The 22,109-nt window shown below is 37.7% G+C and overlaps 1 protein-coding gene across 2 annotated transcripts in view; it reads left to right on the forward strand.

Moving 5' to 3' along the window:
- Positions 1 to 22,109, forward strand: part of KCNQ1 (potassium voltage-gated channel subfamily Q member 1) — a 324,081-nt gene that overhangs the window by 77,040 nt on the left and 224,932 nt on the right. Inside the window, exons 5-12 of one of the 2 annotated variants that reach the window (XM_033063899.1) lie at positions 374 to 470; positions 998 to 1,138; positions 8,001 to 8,111; positions 10,537 to 10,632; positions 12,894 to 13,016; positions 14,013 to 14,154; positions 15,405 to 15,431; positions 20,092 to 20,212. In XM_033063899.1, coding sequence (XP_032919790.1) covers positions 374 to 470; positions 998 to 1,138; positions 8,001 to 8,111; positions 10,537 to 10,632; positions 12,894 to 13,016; positions 14,013 to 14,154; positions 15,405 to 15,431; positions 20,092 to 20,212 — 858 coding nt within the window. The remainder of the gene's footprint in view (positions 1 to 373; positions 471 to 997; positions 1,139 to 8,000; positions 8,112 to 10,536; positions 10,633 to 12,893; positions 13,017 to 14,012; positions 14,155 to 15,404; positions 15,432 to 20,091; positions 20,213 to 22,109) is intronic. The other variant, XM_033063900.2, reaches the window with a different exon arrangement.

The raw sequence follows: 22,109 nt of genomic DNA on the forward strand, positions 1-22,109 counted from the left end.
ATTGCCTATGAAATTCCTCAAAGATAAGGAAATCAGATCTTCAGTTAGCTGGTTCTGTATTTTGTTTCCCATCCTGGTGAGCAGGTCAAGTATGAGTTGATGAATGATTTTTAGAGCACTTACAGTTTGTGTCCAAAATTCCTGAATCCTTTAGTTATCCTTACTAGCCATGTGCACAAAGGTCAGTTCTTCCCTTGGACACTCTCCCCAGACTGTCTTCATAACAAACAAGAAGAAAGATGGGTGACTGGAGTGAAAAGCCACAGGCTGCTAAGTCTGACATGAAATACTTTGGAAGGCAGAGTTCCCTTCCCCCCTCTGTTTCTTCTCCTGTGTGTTTGGTCTCTCCACCAATTTGGAAATCGTGTTCCAGGGGCATCCGTTTCCTGCAGATTCTGCGGATGCTGCACGTTGACCGGCAGGGTGGCACCTGGAGGCTGCTGGGCTCAGTGGTGTTCATACACAGACAGGTGAGTTTGGGCCCCTGAGGGGTGGCACAGCCCTTATAGTCACAGCAGCATGCATTCAGCCCTGCTGCTGCTATCACTTTTACTCAGTGTGGGGGCAGGCAGTCATTTATTTTAACCAAGTGTGGTTGTTCTACCTCATATTCACTGCCACTTTGGCAAAATTTGACTTGTAGTTGGACTCAACAACAGAAAATGCGACTTCTAAAGACTAGTCTGAATAGTTCCTAAAATATGTGTCTAAATTCCAGAGTTGTTTTGAATCTGGCACTGTTTGAAAAAGTTGCCCAGCTACTTTTTGGTGGCCAGAAGGTTAATGAGTCCTGTGTGACGAGATTGTTTTGATTCTGTGTTGTCTGTGAAGCTCAGTGAATTTTTGTTGATTTGCACAGCCAGCACTCAGTGTCAATATTTTTTTAATTGCTGAAATTGCATTTTTCTCCTCCAGTTATTCTTTATAATCCATCAGTGTTAGGAAATAGAAGTGTCTCAACGAGATCATAATGCCATTACTTTGATTCTCTTTGCAGGAACTGATAACTACACTCTACATTGGATTTCTGGGCCTGATTTTTTCATCTTACTTTGTGTACCTGGCTGAGAAAGATGCTGTAAATGATTCTGGAGAAACGGAGTTTGGCAGCTATGCAGATGCCCTGTGGTGGGGAGTAGTAAGTACAGAAATTTCACATGTTAACTCTGTCCAGTGTGGAGTAAAATTCAAGCAATCAGGGAGTCAAAACAGCACTTTGAAATAAGCTTCTTATTGCTTCAATACAGTTTCTGATTTTGTAATTCCATGACACTACAAAAATACTGTAAAAGATCAGTAATATTATTTGCTGTTTATAGTCTTATGTGATCTGAAAAAATGTACATAAAAAAATACATAAAACCCTCCACATGTTCTATTTCTTTATCCTGTCTTCCCTACTGATGCAGTGATTATTTCTTGCTGCCTTTGTCATGATAGTATTCCACTGTTAAGACAGTAAGAGTCTTCCTAAATCAGGGCTGGTTTTCTTCATCCATCTCTTTGTTGGGTTGGGATTTTTTCCTTAAAACAGTTATCTATTTGACTTGTTCCCAGTTTATTCAGAACAGACTAATTCTGGAGCAAGAAGCATCTAAGATGTATAGGAAATGCAGGCACAGGACTCTTCTAAGGTGTTTATATTGCTGTGGGAGCCACTCAGTGTCTTTACACAGCATTTATCTGTGCTGTATTGTAACCATCTTGTTTAGAGATTTCTCAACTTTTTCTAAGGTGCTGCCACAACTTTGGTGCAGATCTAACTTTAGTTCTGGTAGAAAATTTCTCCTTTATTGGTAGTACTAGGGACTAGAGACAATTGTCTCTGTTCATTATATGCACTTATTAGTGTGGCAGTTCTATTCTGAGATTATAATTTTCATAAACATCTTAATTTTGTTGCTTCTAATAGTAACTATTCCCTCTTTCATTCTCACTGATACACAAATACTAGGTTGGCAATTTTGTTCTGGGATTTCCCATCTGTAATTGTTCACATTTCTGTTTCTTATTGCAGTTCACGGAAAGGTACTTCTTAGAAACTATTTTTCCTTGTCATTAGCATTCCAGCAATGGCTTTTTATCTGCTTTAATTCTATTAGCTTAATCAAACAAACTGTCATCACTAAGTGCTACAGATCTTTGAAATGCAAAGCCATCACTGATAACATACTTGCACTCTCCAAGTGTGCTGATCTTCTAGAGCTTTTTCTTTGCTGCTTTAAATAAAAAAAAATATTTTTTTGGTTAAAAATAAGACTAATAAGTCTTCTGCTTAGGAGTGAATAAGACTAATGCCTCCATTTCACGAATAAAATACATGTATGTATTTAAGAATATATATGAAGAAATATTTTTAATAAACCTCTCTATGTGTGTGCTTATATAGTCTTCTCTTTCCAAATTATCACTTGCTGTTTAAGGAAGGAAAGATCTATTGATGAGCAAATCCACTGCAGGTCTGCTGGTGCTGAAATGCGTGTGTAGCCCTTTTTGAATACAAAAGTTTTTGTATTGTTGTATTGTTTTGCAGCTATGATCTGCTGTAGAATTCTTTCTTCTTGCTGTCTGCCATGGTTAAATACAGGTTTTCTTAGAAGACTTACTGTGTAGCACAAGAAAGTGGCTTTCTGTCAAGTAGCTTTTTTCAATTCTTTCATGTCATTATGGCATTTTTATTTTCCACTACAGTGGTCAGATGACTTGGTAATTAACAGTGGCAGATGTAGCTGCATTTAAAAACACATGCTGTCATTGGCATTGCCATTAAAAACTGAGTATGTGACAGACCAGACTGGCTTACTGAAAATACAGTAAAGCCTCCCATAGAAGCAATATGATCTGTCAGGATATTGAAATATTCTCCTTTCAGGGCATTATTGTTCAGTTAATAGGCGTGCTAGTTATTTTGTCTTCCCAACTACAATAAACTTATTTAATCAATACATTTAATTATGATAATATTTTTTTCTATGTTATAACTTCTATTGTGTTGCATGCCACATGAAATGGGAGACTGCGTTCAACAAGCACATAATGTAATTTCTTTTAATACTAAAGTAGAATCGGGTGTCCTTGTTCTGCTCTAACACACTTCCACTAATTGCTAAAAAAATTTAACAGAAAAAAATTGAGATGGAGTCAGATCCATCCATTTCTGATTTCTTGATAGTGTAATAGTCTTCCTTCTTTCTGCTAGGAAAAAGCCCCATAAAGTTAGGAGAGACAAATAGCCCACAGGAGGTGTGGATGTCCCATCCCTGGCAGTGTTCAAGGACAGGCTGGATGGGGCTCTGAGCAACCTGGGATAGGGGTTGGAACCAGGTGATCTTCAAGGTTTCTTCCAACCAAAATCATTCTGTGATTCTATGAATAGCTGGGAAGTTACAAGGATTCTTCCTAATAACGGTCTCAAAAGCATACAAAAACCTTCTCAAGTGTTAGATCTTGAAAATTTCAGTTATCTTTAGCCAGAATTTTCTGATTTGCTTAAACTCCACAAATTCTGGCCAATGAAAACCTGTTTTCAGCCTGCAGAGGAAGATAATTCACAGCTCCCGTCTCAGACACCATCATAAATTAGATCTCTCTTCTCTGAAAGTGCACCTACCTGACATAGTAAAGAATACTTCAGAAGTCCTTGACTGTGTTTGCACACCCCTTTTCTCACTCTCCAACACTGTGCTTTTTTGTTATCTCAGTCTATTTTACACTGCTAAACAAGTTCTTTGGGCAGCAGTAACAGAGTATGTCGTGTAGCTGGAGTAAACCATATTAAAGATCAGTGTTACCCCAGCTAAACTGCATCTGGAGTTGAGTATTTCATGTTGCTGTGCTTTGCTGACTGCAGGCACACCCCTAGGGTGCATAACTTGTAATTAAATGTTCATTGTCATTGTTGTTATTTATAGGTCTAGATTGCTTTTCCATTTTCATATGTAAATTGGCCTCCTGGGCTTTATTTGAATTTCCTTGAGAACCCTGGACTGTAGCTATTTGCCACGTCAGCTATGGGCTTCTTGAGGAAACCAAAGGTTACCTTATGGCATAAAGAGTTGTCTATATCATTGCTGCTTTTGAATGCAGTGCAAGCTGTATAAATTCTGCCAGTGGCAGCTTATCTGTACATCTTTCAAAAACAGGTTTAGTGTTAGCAAGTGAAATAAATGCAATGTGGTGCATCTATCAGTTTCCCAGGGCCAGTATTCAAAATTAGTCTACTTATCTTGTCTGTCATGTCCAGACTGACAGCTTTAAAGACCTAATATAGATTCAAGACCAAGAAAACCAGGAAAACATTAAAATTTTAAAAACAGACACTTAAAAAAATTAAAAACATTCTCATTGAATCTGTCTGAGATGAGCACCTTCAGGAAGTGTTACCTGCTTACTGTCTCTGGGGAAGTGTGGGTTTTAGGGTTTGCTTGTGGCTTTTTATTTTGTCGTTGTTTTTCTCCCTCTCTCCTTCAGCATTCATTTCAATCCCATCTCAGAGTAACTGAGAGGAGCTGTACTTTTGATATCCACTGAATGAATACACGATTTCCAGCCTTCACTTTGGAACAAACAAGCCTCAGAAAAACCTGTGCTAACAGTGTCTTTGATCATGAACACTCTTTCTAAGAGGAATTATTGAATATACTCACACATGGATATTTCTCTGTTCCTTTTGCTTTGAATTGAAGCAAGCAGTTTTCTGCAAAAAACAGCTTTACTTGAGGGTTTCTTGTTCCTTTAATTGTTACAGCTTAGAAGATAGGCTTTTTCACTAAGGACCAAATTCAGCAAAACATTTACAAATTTGCTTACTTCTAAGCATACATAAAACAATGTCCTGTTTAGCAAAGTCCATCAGTATGTCCTAAATATAAATTAGAAATCAAAGCTGGGGGAAACTTTGCTGAAAAGTTACAGGAAATTCTAGTCAAAACTGCACATGCATAGAATTTTTCTAAATTAAAAGTAATCTGACTTATAAAATAGTTGCACATTAATTTTAAAAAATAGCTTCATGAAAAGTGATCTTGTGTTATTCAGAACCCTTCTCCCACCTTTTCTCAGTTAAAAAAGCTGCTAACAACTGTACACTGACTTCAATGTTTGGCAGAAGGGGACATGTCATTTTTAGTTTCTATGTGATTTACAAGTCAAGTGACCAACTATACACCTGTGACATCCTTTTTTAAAAATAATTCTGATCTTGGGGATTGCATGTTTGGATTTTTTGAGGGTGAGTTGTTTAGTTTAGGAACTGTTGGAGCAGGGATTGAAAAGATGGAAATATTTTTAAATGCTCTTTGTGAGGCATCTCTTCCTTTTGCAGCTGCCTTCTCATCTCTGAGGTTTAACTCCATGAGAGGTTCCAACTATGTTTTGTTCTCATGCAGTGAGCTCTTATGGGGTAGATGTGAAGAAACCTTTTAAAATTGTTACTTGCAAAATACAGATATTGTTACAGCTAGAGATTCTTGTATTTTGCAGCTGTTTAACTGTCCACATTTTCCCAGGTACGCAGCAAGGATTTCATAGACAGAACATCCTTACTTACCTGATCAGTTTTCTGTGCTCACTTTAGCCTGATATAACTTAAAATAAAATCCTTTCCCTACTTAGTGCTGATGAACATTACTATTTCTTCTTTCTGGGTGGATTTTTGCTTCATATTGCCTCATTCAGACTTTTGATGCATATTTAATAGGAACAATATTAGTCTTAATGCCTAAATCTGTGGTGATGTTCATCAGATCAAAGTTCTAAAACAGTCAGTTGATGAATATGATTTTGTTCCTAATTAAAGCAATTGTTTTACAGGCTGCTTTTCAATGAATTTCATTGTGTGAGCTCTTGTATCAATTTAATTTCATTATGCCAACATGTTTATTATGCTAGAGTAGAAGTTGAGTCAGTATTTCCATTGTAATATCCTCTTTTACAATTGTAAAATTAGTATTGTGCTCTTTAGGGAGTTTAATCCAGCTGTAAAGAGCGATTTAGGGCAGAAACTTGGCATGTAAGGTTTCAGCAGCATATATTTTGGGGGAAAAAGAAAATATAATTTCAGAATACAGTGCATTTGTAGATGGTTTAGAGTTATGAGGGCAGAGGAAAAAGTTAACTGCAAACTTTGATTTGCAACCCAATTTCCAAAATGTCTTTTTAAAAAAAACCTCCTGGAAAACCATCACAGGAAGTACTCTTTTTTTGGTGTTACTGATGATTCATATAAACCAATTCAGAAGGAAGGGGCAGGGATGTGGTGGGAGAGACAAATACTTTGATGTATATGAATTCTTCTTCAGTTAAACTTTGGCCAGCTCAGAAGCCCATTTCTGGTTCATGTGTGTATTTCAACATGATTTTAAGACTGTAACACAAAATAGTTGATAACATTTTTCACTTGCAAGGATTTACATTTGTTTTCCAAAAACAGATCCATAAACCATTATTTTCTCTCATCATCTTCTCTGTAAGAAGGCATTGGAGGCCATAACTTTACCTATAATTGTATTTTCTTTTTTATTCCATATTTTTGAAAGTGAAATTGTTATTAGGCTTTTGGATTTTTTTTCAAGCCACCCTCCTATGTAGGTAAGGAGGTAACATCAGTCTTCAGGACCTCATCAGGTCCTGAATTGAGGTGGAATTTTAATAACAATTTCAGGAGTACAGACAAAGGTGCTTGAGTAATTAACAAGCCCTTAGAATGTGGGGTGTGAAGCAGTTCTGGAAAAAGACCACGTTTTAAAAACTTGAATTAAAAATTAAAACCAAATACTTGAATGTTTTGAGTATCAGCAAGAAGCTTGCAACAACCACGGCGAGCTCAAGCTGCCCCTTTTGTCGTGTGTTTGACTGGCACAGAGACTTTGCTTAGAGGGGACACAAGTTCAGGACGAGATGGGGATGGTGTGTGTGACTGTGGGAACAATGTCTGTGTCCCAGGCAGCTGAAACCCACAGTGTCAGACAAAAATCTGACCAGCCAACAACTGAGCTGTGCCCCAACTGCTCCATGTGGCTTCCCATGCTCTGGTTTGGTTAGCCTTCCTCCAAGTCACAGATAAAAATCTCTCTAATTTGCAAATGCAGAAATAGCTGGTGACATAGGTGAATTTAAATTGCTCTCAGATGCAAGTGCATCCTTCTGCTTTAAACAAATACGTTCTTTCCTTGAGCTCATGCAAATAATGACTCATTAAGCCTTGTTATGCTACATCACTGTGGTGGTAATTTCTACTTCAGTGCTCTGAAAGGCAAACTCAGCAGATGTTTCCTGCATGTGTGCTTTAAATTATCTGTTCCTGCTCTCATTGTTTTATATGAATTGATATACTGATACATTTATATGATTCATTAGACTGTTTTTGGAGTCTTTACTGCATGGAAAATGTTCCTCTTGCTATTTATGCTGTGCTACCTCTCGAGCTCTTCACACCTGACTGCAGTCGCAGTGCCTGGTTACAGAGTGTGTGCTCTTCCCATGCAGCAGTCCTGCAACATCCCCAGCAGCATCTCCTGCCATAAACCAAATCCCCAGCTCAGAACCGCCCTGCAACATCCTCATCACCATCTCCTGCCCGTAAACCAAATCCCCAGCTCAGAACTGCCCTGCAACATCCCCAGCAACATCTCCTGCCCATGAACCAAATCACCAGCTCAGAACTGCTGGCAACCTTTCCTTATTGAAAGTGTGTGACATGGGCAGGCAGCTGTGCAGTTCCCTCAGACATGAAAACTAGAATTAATGGTTCTACTTTGCAAGATTTTAAACGTGTATTTTGTTGTAATTCAGTTTGCTGTGTGTTTTCCCATTCAGTATTAGGTGGGGAAGCAAACCTGGAAGGAAGAGCTAACCTTCATTAGTGTCACACAGGCTGACAGTGGGAGAGTTAGGAGTGCAGCTAATGCTTCTTTGAAATAAATACAAAAGGAAGAGAGAGCAACAAGCCCAAAGTGCAATGTTAATACTTGCTGTAATGCCCTCTTTATTTCTCTTTGCAGGTGACTGTTACAACTATTGGCTATGGGGATAAAGTGCCACAGACCTGGATAGGAAAGACAATTGCGTCCTGTTTTTCAGTGTTTGCAATCTCATTTTTCGCACTGCCTGCGGTAGGTCATCTTGTACTTTTGTGACAGTTTGATGTTGATTCGTTAGTTATCAGAGGGAACTTTTAGTTTTGATTCTTTAACCTTTCATGTAACCTGGTGTTGTGTAAGCTTTGTGTTAAGCTTCTATATTTTAGCTGAAATTTTTGTAGCTTGTAGAAACAAAAGGGGTTCTAGAAGGAGCTAAATAAATATGCAGTGGTTTTTCTATGCAGCCCTAGATTTGAGAAGGATTTGTATTTGAGAAAGAGATGTTTAATTCCAAGTAATTGTTCCCAACCTATCTCAGAAGTGTAAAGGAAGTTATTTCTACTTACTTCTTAGTGATGACTCAGTGATGCTGTGGGGTTTTTTTAAGGCATTCAGTCAGTTTATTAACTGATTCTCCAAGGTGAACTGTAGAATTCTCATGTTCACCCTTCTTCTAGAAAAGCTTCCAAAAAGATGTCACTAGCAGAAAGACAGCAGTCAGCAGCCAGAGACACTGATGCAGTTCTTCACAAAATTAATATCTGTCCATGGCCATAGTAATGTTTTCAAACTGACCTAGAACTGACCTTTTACAGCTGTTTTGGCACTTTGTTTGCACTGAAAACAGGTTCCTGGGTGCTTCCAAACAAGAAACGAGTACCAAGGGTAAATTCAAAATCAGCAAAGCTTGGACTGTGGCTTGAAAACCCAAATATTCAGTGCCAGGGGTAGTTAAGGGTATGTTTTCCACAAATTTGGCAATACTCCTCAATTGTGCTGTTAAAATATTTGTGCCCCCTGAAGCATTGACATGTTTGGTTTTTTTTTTTTCCAGTTCAGGGACACAAACAGCTGTATTACCAGATGTTTGTGTAGTTCTAATGAAGAACTGATGGGGATGATACAGAATAGATAAGAATACTTTCATGCCAGCACCATCACAAAAGTTCTTCACAGCATGAAATAGTAGCTACTAAAATTCCAGTGAACTTTTGAAATTAGTTCCTTACCTTAAAGGTACATAACCTTTAACAGAGGAGGATAATTAATTTTTTTAAATTCTCCAGCATCTCCAGTTTGCCTTGAAAGCATATGATTCCCTCCCTCCTCATTCTAATGTCTTCCACTTTTATTTTAGAAGTGAAATCAGATTAGTGAAATGATTGTTATGGAAAATGCCAAAACCTACTTTTTTGACTGGTGTTTGTTTTGTTTAAGTTGGTTGGTTTTTTTAAATCAGTCTAAAGTGCCAAAAAATGTTTTGTAAGTGATTGTGTAGCAGCCATGCCTTCACAGCCATGCTTTGTGTTTACCTGTCAGATTTCCCTAATCTTTGTTGAAGTAGAGCAACACCAATCACCCCTTCATAAGTGGGATTTTCCTTACTGAATGAAGTTGTTCCTGTGAGTTGCCCCAAGGGGGAATTCAGGGTTTGAAGCTCTATTGCAGACTCTCTTGTTGGTGCTTTAGTAAGAGGATCTGGCTCAGATCACAGTCAAAAGTGACTGTAGTGGCTAAACCCAACTGGTGTGGGTTCTGGATCAGGCAGTGATCCCTCATTTCCCAAATATGTGGTGTTTGGGCATCGTCATCTCTTTGATCTTTACTAAATGAACTTAATAGGAGGGGCATTTCATGTTCCTTTCAAAATATTTAATGATAAATACAGTTCTTAGAGGTTGAACCAAGATCCCTGGCTGCTCTGATGCCTTCTGCAATGTGCAGAACAAAAAATTGTGCTTTCTTGAGTAGGAGTAATCATGTAAGCTGATTTATAAAAGATTTCATTTTCATTAAAAATGCCTATACCTGTGCAAATGACCACATAAATGGCTTGCTCTTTACTTAAATTTGGACTTCATATCTAGACTACATTTGGAATCTAGTTTGGGTTTCACACTATCCACTGCCATTATTGTCCTGAGAGTGAATTAGATGGCTTTGTGTTCAACTCAGTTGGCCATTTTGAAATATGTCTTTTTCTCCATCCTCTTTCCTCACTCCCACCATGGATTAACATAGGGAAATAGAAATTACCATACTACAGTTAAAAGATCTAGTGACTGACATCATGCCCTGCCAAAGCTTTATTTCTCATAAAAATGTAGTTAAGCCCATCAGGTGGATTTTTAAATTTCCCTATTCTGTCATTCCCCTAAAGAAGCCTTTGTGAGACTTTTAGAGGGAATGAAATATCATTTCTGTTTCCTTTCTTGTGTCTTGAGTCCAGCAGCCTTTGCATCAGAGCATGATAGCATTCACAGTTTGCTTCAGCAAGTAATAACTGAGACTAAAAATTTCACTGTATTAAGTCATTTCCTCTAAATAATTGGTTGGGTTTTATGATGCTGAACAGAAGTTTATTAGCACAACACAATTTTATGCATGGTTCTTTCCCCCCACCCTTACCAAAAAAAAAAAAAAAAAGAAAAAAATAAAGGTTTGTTTTTTTCCACAGGGAATTCTTGGTTCAGGCTTTGCCCTAAAGGTACAACAGAAACAAAGACAGAAGCATTTCAACCGTCAGATTCCAGCTGCTGCCTCACTCATACAGGTACTGGGCTCTTGCATACTGTCATTCTTTCCATTTATAGAAGGGTGGGGTATTTTTGGTTTTTTGGGTTTTTTTTGTTTGGTTGGTTTTTTTTTGTTTTGCTCTTTTTTTCCGAGCTGTTGGCATTTTTTCCCTCCCTGATTCCCATTAAAAACTATACAGGAGTTACAGATGCAAGTTTTGGAAATCCAATTGTTAATATAACCTAATGAGCAGAAAAGTACACTCCCAAATCAGTGTAAACTGTTTTAATTCAGCTGGTTAAAATCAAAACTGAAAGTTATCCTGAAATTATTAAACTATTTACCTGGGGAAAATGTTATGAAATGTTATGCTTGTAATAATGAAAAAAACAAAGAGGAGGCTTAATGTAGATTTGTGCTTTTAAAAAATACATTGTTGCTAGTAAAGACAAATGTCAAGTATGCTTCACTTGGGACAACTAAATTCTTAAAAATCTCAAATTTAGGGGAAATAAGTCAGAATCTTATGTAGGAAAATGGTTTTTTGACTTTTCACTTCTAGAATAGGTCACTGGGAACCACTGGGATTCTGTGAAATCAGTCTTCATGCAGGATAACTGACAGGCAGGAAAATATTGATCCCCTGTTATAAATGCAATTGCAGTTCAGTATCACTATGGTTAAGGAGATTTTATCCTTTACTTCATTGGATCCAGCATTGCACCCTGGAGAAGTATTAGCATGGTTTCATTCTAGGTTTTTCCATCTTTTCCTCTCTCAGTACCTGCACATAACTTTAGAAGCACAGAGATCAAATTTAAAAGGAAACTCGATGTACACCATATCATTTTTTCTTTCTCATATGACTTATTTCTCGAGCTTCATGAGTGAATGTGGGTTTCCAGGTCAGGATCTTTATGAAAACAGTAGCTCACTGTAAAGTTTATGCTCGAAACGAAACAGTCCCAGAGTTAATGTGAAAAAGACCCTGGTTATAGCCAGAGATTAGCTACAAGTCTTGAGACTCATATGGTATGGTTTTGTAAAGAATGGATTTTTTTAATGTTCCCACTGATTCTTGTGGGAAATGAACACCAAATCATTGGGAAGCCTGAGCCTGCATGCCCAGAATGTTGTGCTTGGCTCCATCAGAAATGCTAAGGAGGAATGGAGGATAGACAATGAGTTGCTGAGTACCTGTTCTTAAAAGTTGTAATTGTGATTTACTAACAGTCTCAGGCTTCTGAAAGCCCAGTTCACTGAGTGCTCTACAAATGACATAAAAAATATTGTTCTTAAACCAAGATATTTACACAAAAAGTACAAGACGAGAACAGCCCAGATGAGTAATTTTCTTTCCTTGTATTCCTTCTTGGTTTCCTCTAGAGGTAATTTGTTTGTTCCACTGTTCTGCTAATCATGGAGGGGTTTACATGGTGATTCTTTTCCTTGACTTTCCAACTGCTGTCTGTTTTCCCCTCTCCTTCTGCCCTGCTTTTTTTCTTTCATCTGGGGTTTTCCGACCTTCCCTGCTTTAGATTGTTTATGTATAAGTGTGTCCTTTCTTCATGTAGTAAGTGAGGATCTGCTTTTTAATTTGGAGACTCATTATTAATTAATTCTGACATTTACACAGTTAGGAGAGAATGCAGTAGTGCTTTATTTGTTGGTCTTGTTTCCTAGCCCTGCTTTTCCGCCCTTTTGCCTTAGAACATGAGATTTAATCATTAGTGGTTGGCAAGGGGAGGACTGGGTTTGGGTTTTGGCTCCTGGTTAACCACTGGTACCATTCTGTTGTGCTCTCAGTTTCATTTCTTCAGATGAATAAAGCCCTACTGACCACATCACAATTCCTTTTTTTTTTTTAATTTTTTTTTTTTGCCTGGTAGTGTTTATATGAGGCATGGAAGAACTATTTTTGTCTTTTTCTGAGTGGGCCTGTAACACAGGATGCAATAGGCAAAATGCCTAAAGTCAGGTAGGAAATTGGGGCAGGACTTGAAATTTAGACCTTTCTGAGTCCAGTCTAGAATTGTCTCTCATTATTTGTTTGTTGTTACTGAGAACAAAAGTTGCACTTGAAAAGACTGATCTTTGTGTGGTTTCCCAGTTCTAACTATGTGGTTTCCATTTACTAAATAAGGGCTGTAAACCATGCTGAGTTTGTTTCCAGAGGGCAAATTGAAGAATATCATTAAATCAAGAATGACTGACATACTACTTGGACGTTACTGTGTTGTACAGCAAGCCATTAATTTGATTGATTAATTATTCTGTTGCTTTAACCATTTGTTGCAGACTGCATGGAGATGCTATGCTGCAGAAAACCCAGACTCTTCTACATGGAAAATATACATCCGAAAGCCTGCCAGGAATTATCATCTGCTGTCACCCAGCCCAAAACCAAAGAAATCGGTGATGGTATCAATAACTAATGTTTCATATTATAATAATTTAAAAATTTAAAATTAGATTGAGTTTTTTAACTCTCTAGAGATTATTTATTCTGCTTGTTATTACTAGGTTTCAAATTTTGATTTACATTTCCGTTTTGACAGTTTCGGTATGCAGAGATTATGAACTAGGAGCTGATTTGCTGAATTTCCCCAAGCTTGACTTTTTTTGATGGATCTAAGGGTTTGGAAAAGAGTAATTATGACCTAACTCAGGCACATCAATCAGTTACTTACCATTGTTGTTTGGAAAACTATTAGGAAAGGTGAAAAAAAAAAAAAAAAGAAAATCACCATTTCCAAAATACTAGCTTTTAATTTATTAAAACAAAATCTAACAAAACTTCTGTTCCTCTCAGCCATTGATTTTCTACGCTTTCATGGTAAAGAGTTCTTGTGCCTCCATACAGTAAGATTGTCATATCAACAGATTCCATAAATTCCGATTTTTTTTTTGTTTTAAATACAGCAACAAAACCCTTTTCGATTATGCAGTACACCATCCTCTATTGTGAGAGTGTTGCACACCAGTGTCAAACTAGAAGGAGAGGATGTTGTGCAAAAATCCTCTCTTGTATCTCCAAGGTTCATCTGAGCTCAGTAGCAATATATCCATTGGCTTTGTGCTGAGGGTGTGATTTATTGCATCCATACATAAAATGATAAAGATATTCTAGAATAGTTTGATTTATATAAGCTGCTGCATAACTAGCAGATTTTCTATTTTTACTGCAGGCAAGGGATTTGGAAATGACAATGTGCAGAAATCTAGTGATTAGCCAGTTTTGGCAGGATGAGGGGGCAGCATAATGAGAAACACAGAGAAGAATCATGAAAATATAATTCAAGCACTCTTTTAATTGCTTATAGCTCATTGGGGACTGTGTTATTATTGAAGACATCACTGAAGAGACAACTCTGTGTGACTTGGTTTGAGTAATTTAATTTATGTGGGTTTTTTTAGGTTAAAAAGAAGAAATTTAAGTTAGACAAGGACAATGGGCCTTCTTCTCCAGACAGGATGTTGGCTATACCACACATCACATATGACCACGTGGCAGAGGACAGGAAACCTGATTTCAGTTTTGAACCATTTGAAAATTCTGGTAAGAAGCTCCATTACAAAATGCCAGTGATGAATTCTATGATTATATTTGCATACAGGTCCTTTTTAGTATGAATAGTAAAGAAGGAAAGAACAAGCTCTTGTCATTCTAAAGCAAAAATACTTTGCTTTTTTGCCTTTGGTTGGTGGCTTGTCTGGGTGAGATTTAACCATTGCTTTAATGAGCATGCTCCTCTGCAGACAAATGAAATAATTTGTCATTTCTGCCTGCTGGAAGACTTGTGGCTCTTAGGCTGGTGCATACATTCCCCAATCCAGCAACTGTCTGAAATTGCAGGGATTAGCTGTCAGCTTTTCCATGTGTAATTCACCCAGGATGTGTTACTGTTGTGCTTGTACCTGAACCAAGAAGGATTGGTGTGCCTTGGCTGCACCAAACATGATCTGCTACATGAAGCCATCATGTGCTCATGCCATCTGCTCAGTGCTGGGAATCAAGTTTTGAAAGCAGAAGTACTTAAGATAAATGTGGATCCATCTGTGTAAAATGTCACTGTACAAAATGGTACAGTATGAGGAAAAAAGGTCATTGATAATTACCTTATGATTAATAGCTTATTTGTATTTGCTTTTGCCGTACTGAACTTCCAAAATAACTCTGAATTTACAATGTGGCATTTTTACAAATGTATTTTATTGGAAGTTTTCAATGTATCACTTAAATTTTGGCAACAAAAGCAAGGTTTAATTTTTAAGGTGTGTTTTATTGATTATAGATACCTTAAGTTCTTTTGTTTTTTCTCCTCAAAAATTTGGCTGACATGAATTAATTTAATAGGCTTTAAAATAAGACAGCCATATGGGCTGGAGCATATTTCATTCAAGCAGAAAGTCTTTTCTTCCCTGTACTTTTTCGGTGTGCTTGTGTTGTGTTCTGCATCATCCATGCTTTTCCACTCTTTCTTGCCTCTGCTAAGGAATGGTTGCAAATTGCATCTGGTGGTAGAAATGACATAACTCCTAAAAGGTGGACAAGCACTGTCTCAAAATTTGAGTGCAGACCTTTCTTCAAAACAATCAAATGACAGATCCTTACAAATCCTTAAAGTCCCACCTTTTACCACCACATTTCTGAGCTAAGGACAATACAATTTAATGGCAGCCTACTACTGTCATTTCAAAAATCAGCTCTATAGCTTTCAGTAAAAGGATTTTCTCTAATTTCTTCTGACACTTATCTTTTTTCTTTTTTATCTGTGTTCTCTTCTGTAAACTGTTACAAGTATACAGGACAAACAGGAAAGTTAAAATTGCTTGGTAAGTTGAGGAAAATAATTCTATTAATAGCATGCCAGCTTATGACAGTGTAATGTTTGCAGTGCTTCTCATGTGTGTCTAGTGCCATATAATTTCTAAGAAATATTTTGCAGCCAAGGAGATCTAGACAGACAGAAAATGTACATTCTCACACTTGTAATCACAACTGCACCCAGTCTCAATTGCAAAGAGAAAAGTGAGCCCTTATTTGTATTAGTAGATGACCTCTAATGGTTTTGTACTTGAGGAAACTTGCTCATGTATATATAACCAATAGAAAAAGATAATTTTCTAATAAATAAAATACAATTCATTCAGTAGTTATCTAAGCATATGAGTTAATTTCTAAATAACTATATTAGGATGGGAGAAAACTTTCAAATTTGACCCCCCAGTGCATTCTGAAGTACATGCATCTGTTCCTGTAAAAATGTGCTGCAGATATCTGTGAACAGATGGGGACCCATAAATTAAATAATTTATTTTACTGTTTGTCTGGATTCTGTGATCACTTAAGCAGCCATGTAGTCTCGTGATGTTTCTAATGTGCTTGCTTAGGCACTTTTTAACAATTGAGTGTTCCCCAAAGACAGTAGGATTAGAGCTAGGTCTGGGGAAAAGACCTCTGTGAATTAGTGAGAGTGCTATGAGCCACCTGCAAGTTTTCTGCTCTGAAATCACTACAGGCACAGAGTCTTCCTTCCAGTGATTGGAAGGAAGTGCAAGGACTTGGGCTCGGATTAAATTGACTGAAGATGCAAGGTTCAGCTTCACCCCCGAACCCACAGGGACACAGGTGCAATTAAGGTGTTAAAACTGAAAAAAAAAAAAAAAGCCAGCAAAACCAAACTGGATCTGCTTGTCTCCCCCAGTCAATCCTTGAGTTTCCACCATTCCAAGATGTGCATCTCTGTTGGGGATGGGCATGGTGGAACAAGATCAGGAGGGCAGCAAGAACCACCAAACAAATCACCTGTTTTATGTGAATAAGAAATTCCTTAATCTTGGAGGAATATCAGAGGAGCTTTACCAGCCATCATAGGTTCAGTTTCTGTGTCCCAGCCAGGCAGCCAGAGCTCAGTGGGTGGACCTGAGAGGTTATCTAACCCTGCTCTCACAGCAGCTCAGAGAAAGTGGAGAGAGTGTGATTTTACTTACTATGAAAGAGATTACCTACACAGAAAACTGGAGATGCCAAGTCAAAAGCTCAGAAGGAAGAAACTTAGAAAGTACAAGGATAAAGGGTACTCATTCAACTTTAATTTGGTCTTCAGAAAGGCTCTAGTAACATATCCACATGCTGCTTTCTCACATTCAGTAAATTTTTGGGCTGCTCACTTACACTTCAGTCTTCACACTCCTGGATCCCTCATCTGGCTTCCCTGCCAGTATCTTTGTGCACCCAGAGATTTCCAGCTCTTCTCCCTCCTTTCTTTTTCCTGGCATCACCAGTTCAGCAAAAACTTAAGGAGCCATGGCCCATTCTGGCTACTGCAAAAATTAATCCTGGGTGGAACTAGGATGTGTGCAGCACTGAGAGAACTTGCAAAATGAGGGTTTTTAGAATATTTTTTTCTTTACGCCAATGCAATTTTTATTTTAAGAGTTTTTTCTCATTGCATAAAAGTAAGGCACCATTCCTGAAAAATGTCAGTCTGCCCAAGTGTGTGAATTTGCAGGCAGTCCTTCATGAAATAGTTATTAATAGCATAATGCTATTCAAAAGAACTAAACATAATGTAAAGATTGTTTTGCTGAGACTCATTCTCATCACTGACTGCCCTTGCTTGCCTGAAACATTTCCCCAATAGATTCAGCTGGAGGCAGGCACTTGGTTTACATGGTTGAAGTGGGCAGCTTCAAAAACTTTTTATGGGATGTGTTTGGAAACTTTGAATGTGGGTGTCCAAACTGCCCCATCCACCTGGCAGTGCTGAAATCTGACAGGAGAGAGCTGCAGTGTGAACCAGAGCAAGAGGGGTCTTGGACACTTAGGAAAGGGAAAGACTTGAGGAGCCCTGAAGTCTGGAGGAGAGGGGCAAACAGAGGCTGGCCTTTAGAGAGGAATATCTTGCAGCAGTTGACACTGCCATGAAAAATGGGCTTGGAGAAGCAATGACACCTCCACAACATTCTGCCAACGTGTAATGCACTCTTGTACAGTTTCATCCACCGTTTTCCACAGTGTTTTTAATTTTGTGTCAGATAGAACATACTAAATTTTAGGTATGTCTGCATCTCCTCAGCTGTCTGTCTGGAGTGTCTTTTTTTTTTTTCTTTTGTTTTTTTTTTTTTTTTTGGTCTTCTCCTATCTCTGTTTCATGTGCATCTTCACTCTGACTCAGATTGTCAGCGCTCCTGGCCATCCTTTTCCACAGACCAGCAGTCTTCCAGCGCTCCTTCCTCTCCAGGTAAAGCTCATCATATTTCATTGTTCCATCATTTTTCATCACCTTTGTTAATTACTAAATCTCTGCAATGCTCTGTCTGGAGATGTCTTCTGTGGCACAAAAAAAATTATAGAGCTGGTTTCTAAAAAGAGGTGTTTCAGTAGAATTTTGAGTTTAGAGGTTATTCAGGGTGTAAATTGCAAACGTTTAAATTCACCCATTATTACCCATTGAAAACTAGTGTCTAAAGCTTTGTCTTTTTTTTCTGTTTAGCCTTCATCTTTAGAAATTTTGTATTTTTAAAGTATTTTTAACTCTGCCTTCTAAGGAAGACTTGTCCAAAGTATAATGGCTATGAATATATTTTTATAAGTTAAAAGAATGAGCTCCCTGGTGTTCTGCTTCAACCCTGTTTCAAGGCAGAGAAACTCTCATTAAGGCCATGCTCTTTTCTTAGTTATGAGGATCTCAGAAATTTTTAAGACAGAGGGAAGGAGATACCATGTTTGCCTCATACTAATCAGCTCCTGCTCTCTGCGTGCTCACACAAGAATTCTTTCAAATAGGCTGAGGTCCAGTCTTGACTTCTGACTCTTTTATCATTGTGCCAGTCCCTCTTTCCCCTCCCACGAAACTGAGAAGCAGTAGCTGAGATTGATCCAAGAATTGCTGTATGGGATGTGCTGTGTTTGTCACAAGCACAGTCTACTGAGTGTTCAGCAAACCCTTTACATGGCCTTAGGTTCAGCAGGTTTTATCACTTGCCATCGGGAAAACAAAATAATTTGTGTGTCCTTATTTGCTAGAAACTGGGAAAAATTATTTGTCTTGTAGAAATGAAAACAGTGAAAATTAATTTAGTGAAAGCCCAAAGAAGTCTGTTTGAAAGACATTTCACTGCACATCTCTCTCTGGAATTATTTTGCTGGTTTCACAGCCATTTTTTGTGAATGATGGCTACAGCAAAGTGATTAAATAGCATGAAACTATAATATTAATAAGATATTAAAAGCAAAAGTAGAAATTAATGCTTGCTAGAACTTACTACAAAATTTTAAAGTTCTATAAGTGGCTCCTGCTTTTAATAAATGCATCTACTAGCACTTTTATTTATTTATTTATTTAAAACTATGATTTCAGAGGTCATCCTTTCCCTGTGACAACTACAGGAGTAGAGAGAGTTTCCTTTTGTAGTTTTGGACAGCCATGTGCTTAATGATGAATTAATGCTTTCAATTCTGTTTGTGGTTTTGGTTTTTTTTCCCCTAAATTCAAATCAATTTCTGCCATATGGAAATACTCAATTACCTGAGTAAAATGGTTGCATTAAAAGAAAATAGTTGTTTCTTGATATTTCCACTTCAATGCTCAGAAAATATCAGCTACATTGAAGATAACTATTTCTGTTTTATTCCTTTAGCTTTTTTGTGGCTTTATTTACTGCTATATTACAAAATATTTTATTTAATACAGTAGAGTTTTCATCAATTACTACATTATAATTGTTTTATTGAATATTGCAGCCATTTGTACAGACAAAGGTTTCTGTGGGTTTGTCACAATTACATATGATTTCTATGGAATGTTACCAAGTTTTATTTTCTATAAATTCCTTTACAGTCATATACACCACACCAGTGGTTTTATTTATATGCAAATATTGTGGCTTCTCGAACGAATGTTAGGGCCATGTTGGAGAAAGCACTTGATGTACTTAATGTGAGTATCTGACAGAATTTCAGAGCCTGAGTTTAAAAATGAAAACTATAACACTCTCCCTGATTTCTTGGATCTGTGAAAGTGATGATCTTCATGTAACTCTGCCTGTAAAACTTTCAATGTCTGAAGTTTTGTGAATCAGCCTTCCCAGTAAGAACCTTGTCTGGGATGAACTGGAGATCTTGGCACCTGTCCTGACTCTGAGTTCAAAGATGAGGTGCCCTTGTGCCTTAGTGTGAGAGGGAACCAGCAAATTGTCTCTAAATAATGCATTAAGCCCTCTATATATATATTTATATATTCTGAGTGTTCTAGTGTATCAGAGTATGAACAACAAAAAAAAGGAGTAAAAGATTAATCTTCGCCGGAAGTTCAAATGCTTTGGCAGAGGAAGAGTTAAAATTTTGTTTTTGTGAACTCTGTTTTATGTGCAATTTTGGTAGCAACTTTTGTTTTCAGTATTCTTTTAAAATGCACAGTATTTCAGAGGTCCATATGAGCAGCAGTCAAATGCTGTTGCTTGAGCTGTCCTGTGCATGTTTTCTCCCCAGTGAAAAAGAGCCCAGCGTTCCTGGATGTGGGCACAGGAGCCTTCATCAGGACCAGCAGCTTTGCCGATGAGCTTGACCTGGAGGGCGAGACACTGCTGACCCCAATCACTCACATCTCACAGTAAGTCCAGGCTGCTGAGCTGGGCCTTGGCTCACTCACACAAGAGAGGGCACTTCAGGTGGGAGGAGCTGGTGGGGCTCGGATGTCTCAGATATTTGCGTCAAACGCTTTTCACCTTGACGTTGGCGCATCCTGTTGTGAGTGCCAGTAAATCTTCGTGCTGACCCAGAGACGAGTTCACTTGGCTGTGACACAAGGCTTTAGTTCTTGGCTAATGTCTCTGGGCAGCTGGTGGCTGATAGCCTCAACATTTTTGTGTGGAGACAACGTGTGGGAGTACTTGCTTTGTAAAGGTTGTCTTACTCCCTCCACTGTGTTCCAGTGGAATTGTGTAAAGTGCCAATTTTAAACACTACTTTCATGAAATACAAGTCTCTCCATTTCAGCAGCGCTTTCTCTAATGGGCAAATTATGTTCTACATTGCAAGAAAATTGTGTTTGATCATTATTATTGCTTTGTTGTATACAAAAAAAAGGATCTGAAACAGGCCTTTTGCTATTGGTTTTGCTACTTTCCCTTTTGGAAGAAGGTGTTCTGCTTGTCTTTTATGCTAAAATGGTGTCTTTAGGTTCTCAGATTATTCTAAAATAAGACAGTTGCAGCAGATTTTTCTTCTAATGCCTTTAAAATTAAATCTTCTGTTGTCTAATTCAAAATCCTGAAAACTGTTTATTATTTGCCGTAGTAGATGTGTGGCAATATATCCTCTACCAGAGGAATGAAACAATTTTTTCCCCTCTAGAAATATGAGGATTTCTGCAGTGAAACCACAGATTAAAATTCTTGGCATACTTGTATTTCTGAGGTACAAAACATGCAGAAATGCCTGCTGCCAACTTCCAGACCTTCTTCTTATATACTATTATTAGCACAGAAGAGCAAAAATACTTTTTAGAGGCATTTTGTAAAGGCATTTATTAAAGAAAAAGTAAATGTTTGGGTGGAATCTTCTCTGTCCCCAAACAGAGGTATTTGCATTTTCATCCGATTCACCCAAGTGTACGTCTGTTTGTAGGCAGAGGATTTAGGAGACTTGTATTCTGGAAAATTTCTTAGTAGCACAAGCAGGAGGAGGAAGTAATAAATTTCCTCAAGCCTTAGACAAGAACAATGGAGCAACAAAACCAGATCTAGATGTTTTCTCTGTGTTGCTTTTTTAAAAGTTTATTTTGCCTCCAAAGTTTTTTTTTAAATAAACTTGGGTGCTAGGAGTTTCCATTACCCATTCTGAGTCTGGGAATTTTTTAGTTATTTCTTAGTGATGCATTTCACAAGGCACTCTATAATCTTTAAGTCCAATTTGTGCAGCAGCTGAAATTTTTTTTCTATTAACTATTTGTGGAAGACCTTAGAATATAGGTAGTGTGTTTCAGATGAAGAACCTCACCAAATGAACACTATTGACTTCCAGTAACTTATATAGTTCTCTTTTACCCTCCTAATTTTGGTTGTAACCTTTGTTGAAGTTTCCCTAGATTGCTCTAAGTCAGGAATGATGGGACACCACAAAATGTGTCTCCCATACCTTTGAATTGAGTCTCTGCTAGGGAGGAAGAAAACAGAATTCACTGGTTCTTTTAAGACTTTTGGTCTAGATCAAAACTGAATTAATTGGATTAAATGTAAAACTGGATAAAATATTAATTTAAATACATCTCTTTGAAACATGGGTGCCCAAATGTAGATCCTGAGAACTGTTTGCTTGGAAGTGCATTTACTTTGTATGCAGTTAATTAAAAGCCTTAAAGAGTGCCAGATCAGCACCAGATATGAGGGTTAGTCAAAAAGTTAGTCAACATCCTGTGTTTTTCAATGCAAACTCAACAGAATTATAGCACTAGCTATAGTATAGACTAGTCGAATTATGTGTGCATATATCTAGTTTCAAGTCTTAAA

This window comes from Catharus ustulatus, chromosome 6 (genome assembly GCF_009819885.2).
Source record: "Catharus ustulatus isolate bCatUst1 chromosome 6, bCatUst1.pri.v2, whole genome shotgun sequence".
Classification (NCBI taxonomy): Eukaryota; Metazoa; Chordata; class Aves; order Passeriformes; family Turdidae; genus Catharus; species Catharus ustulatus.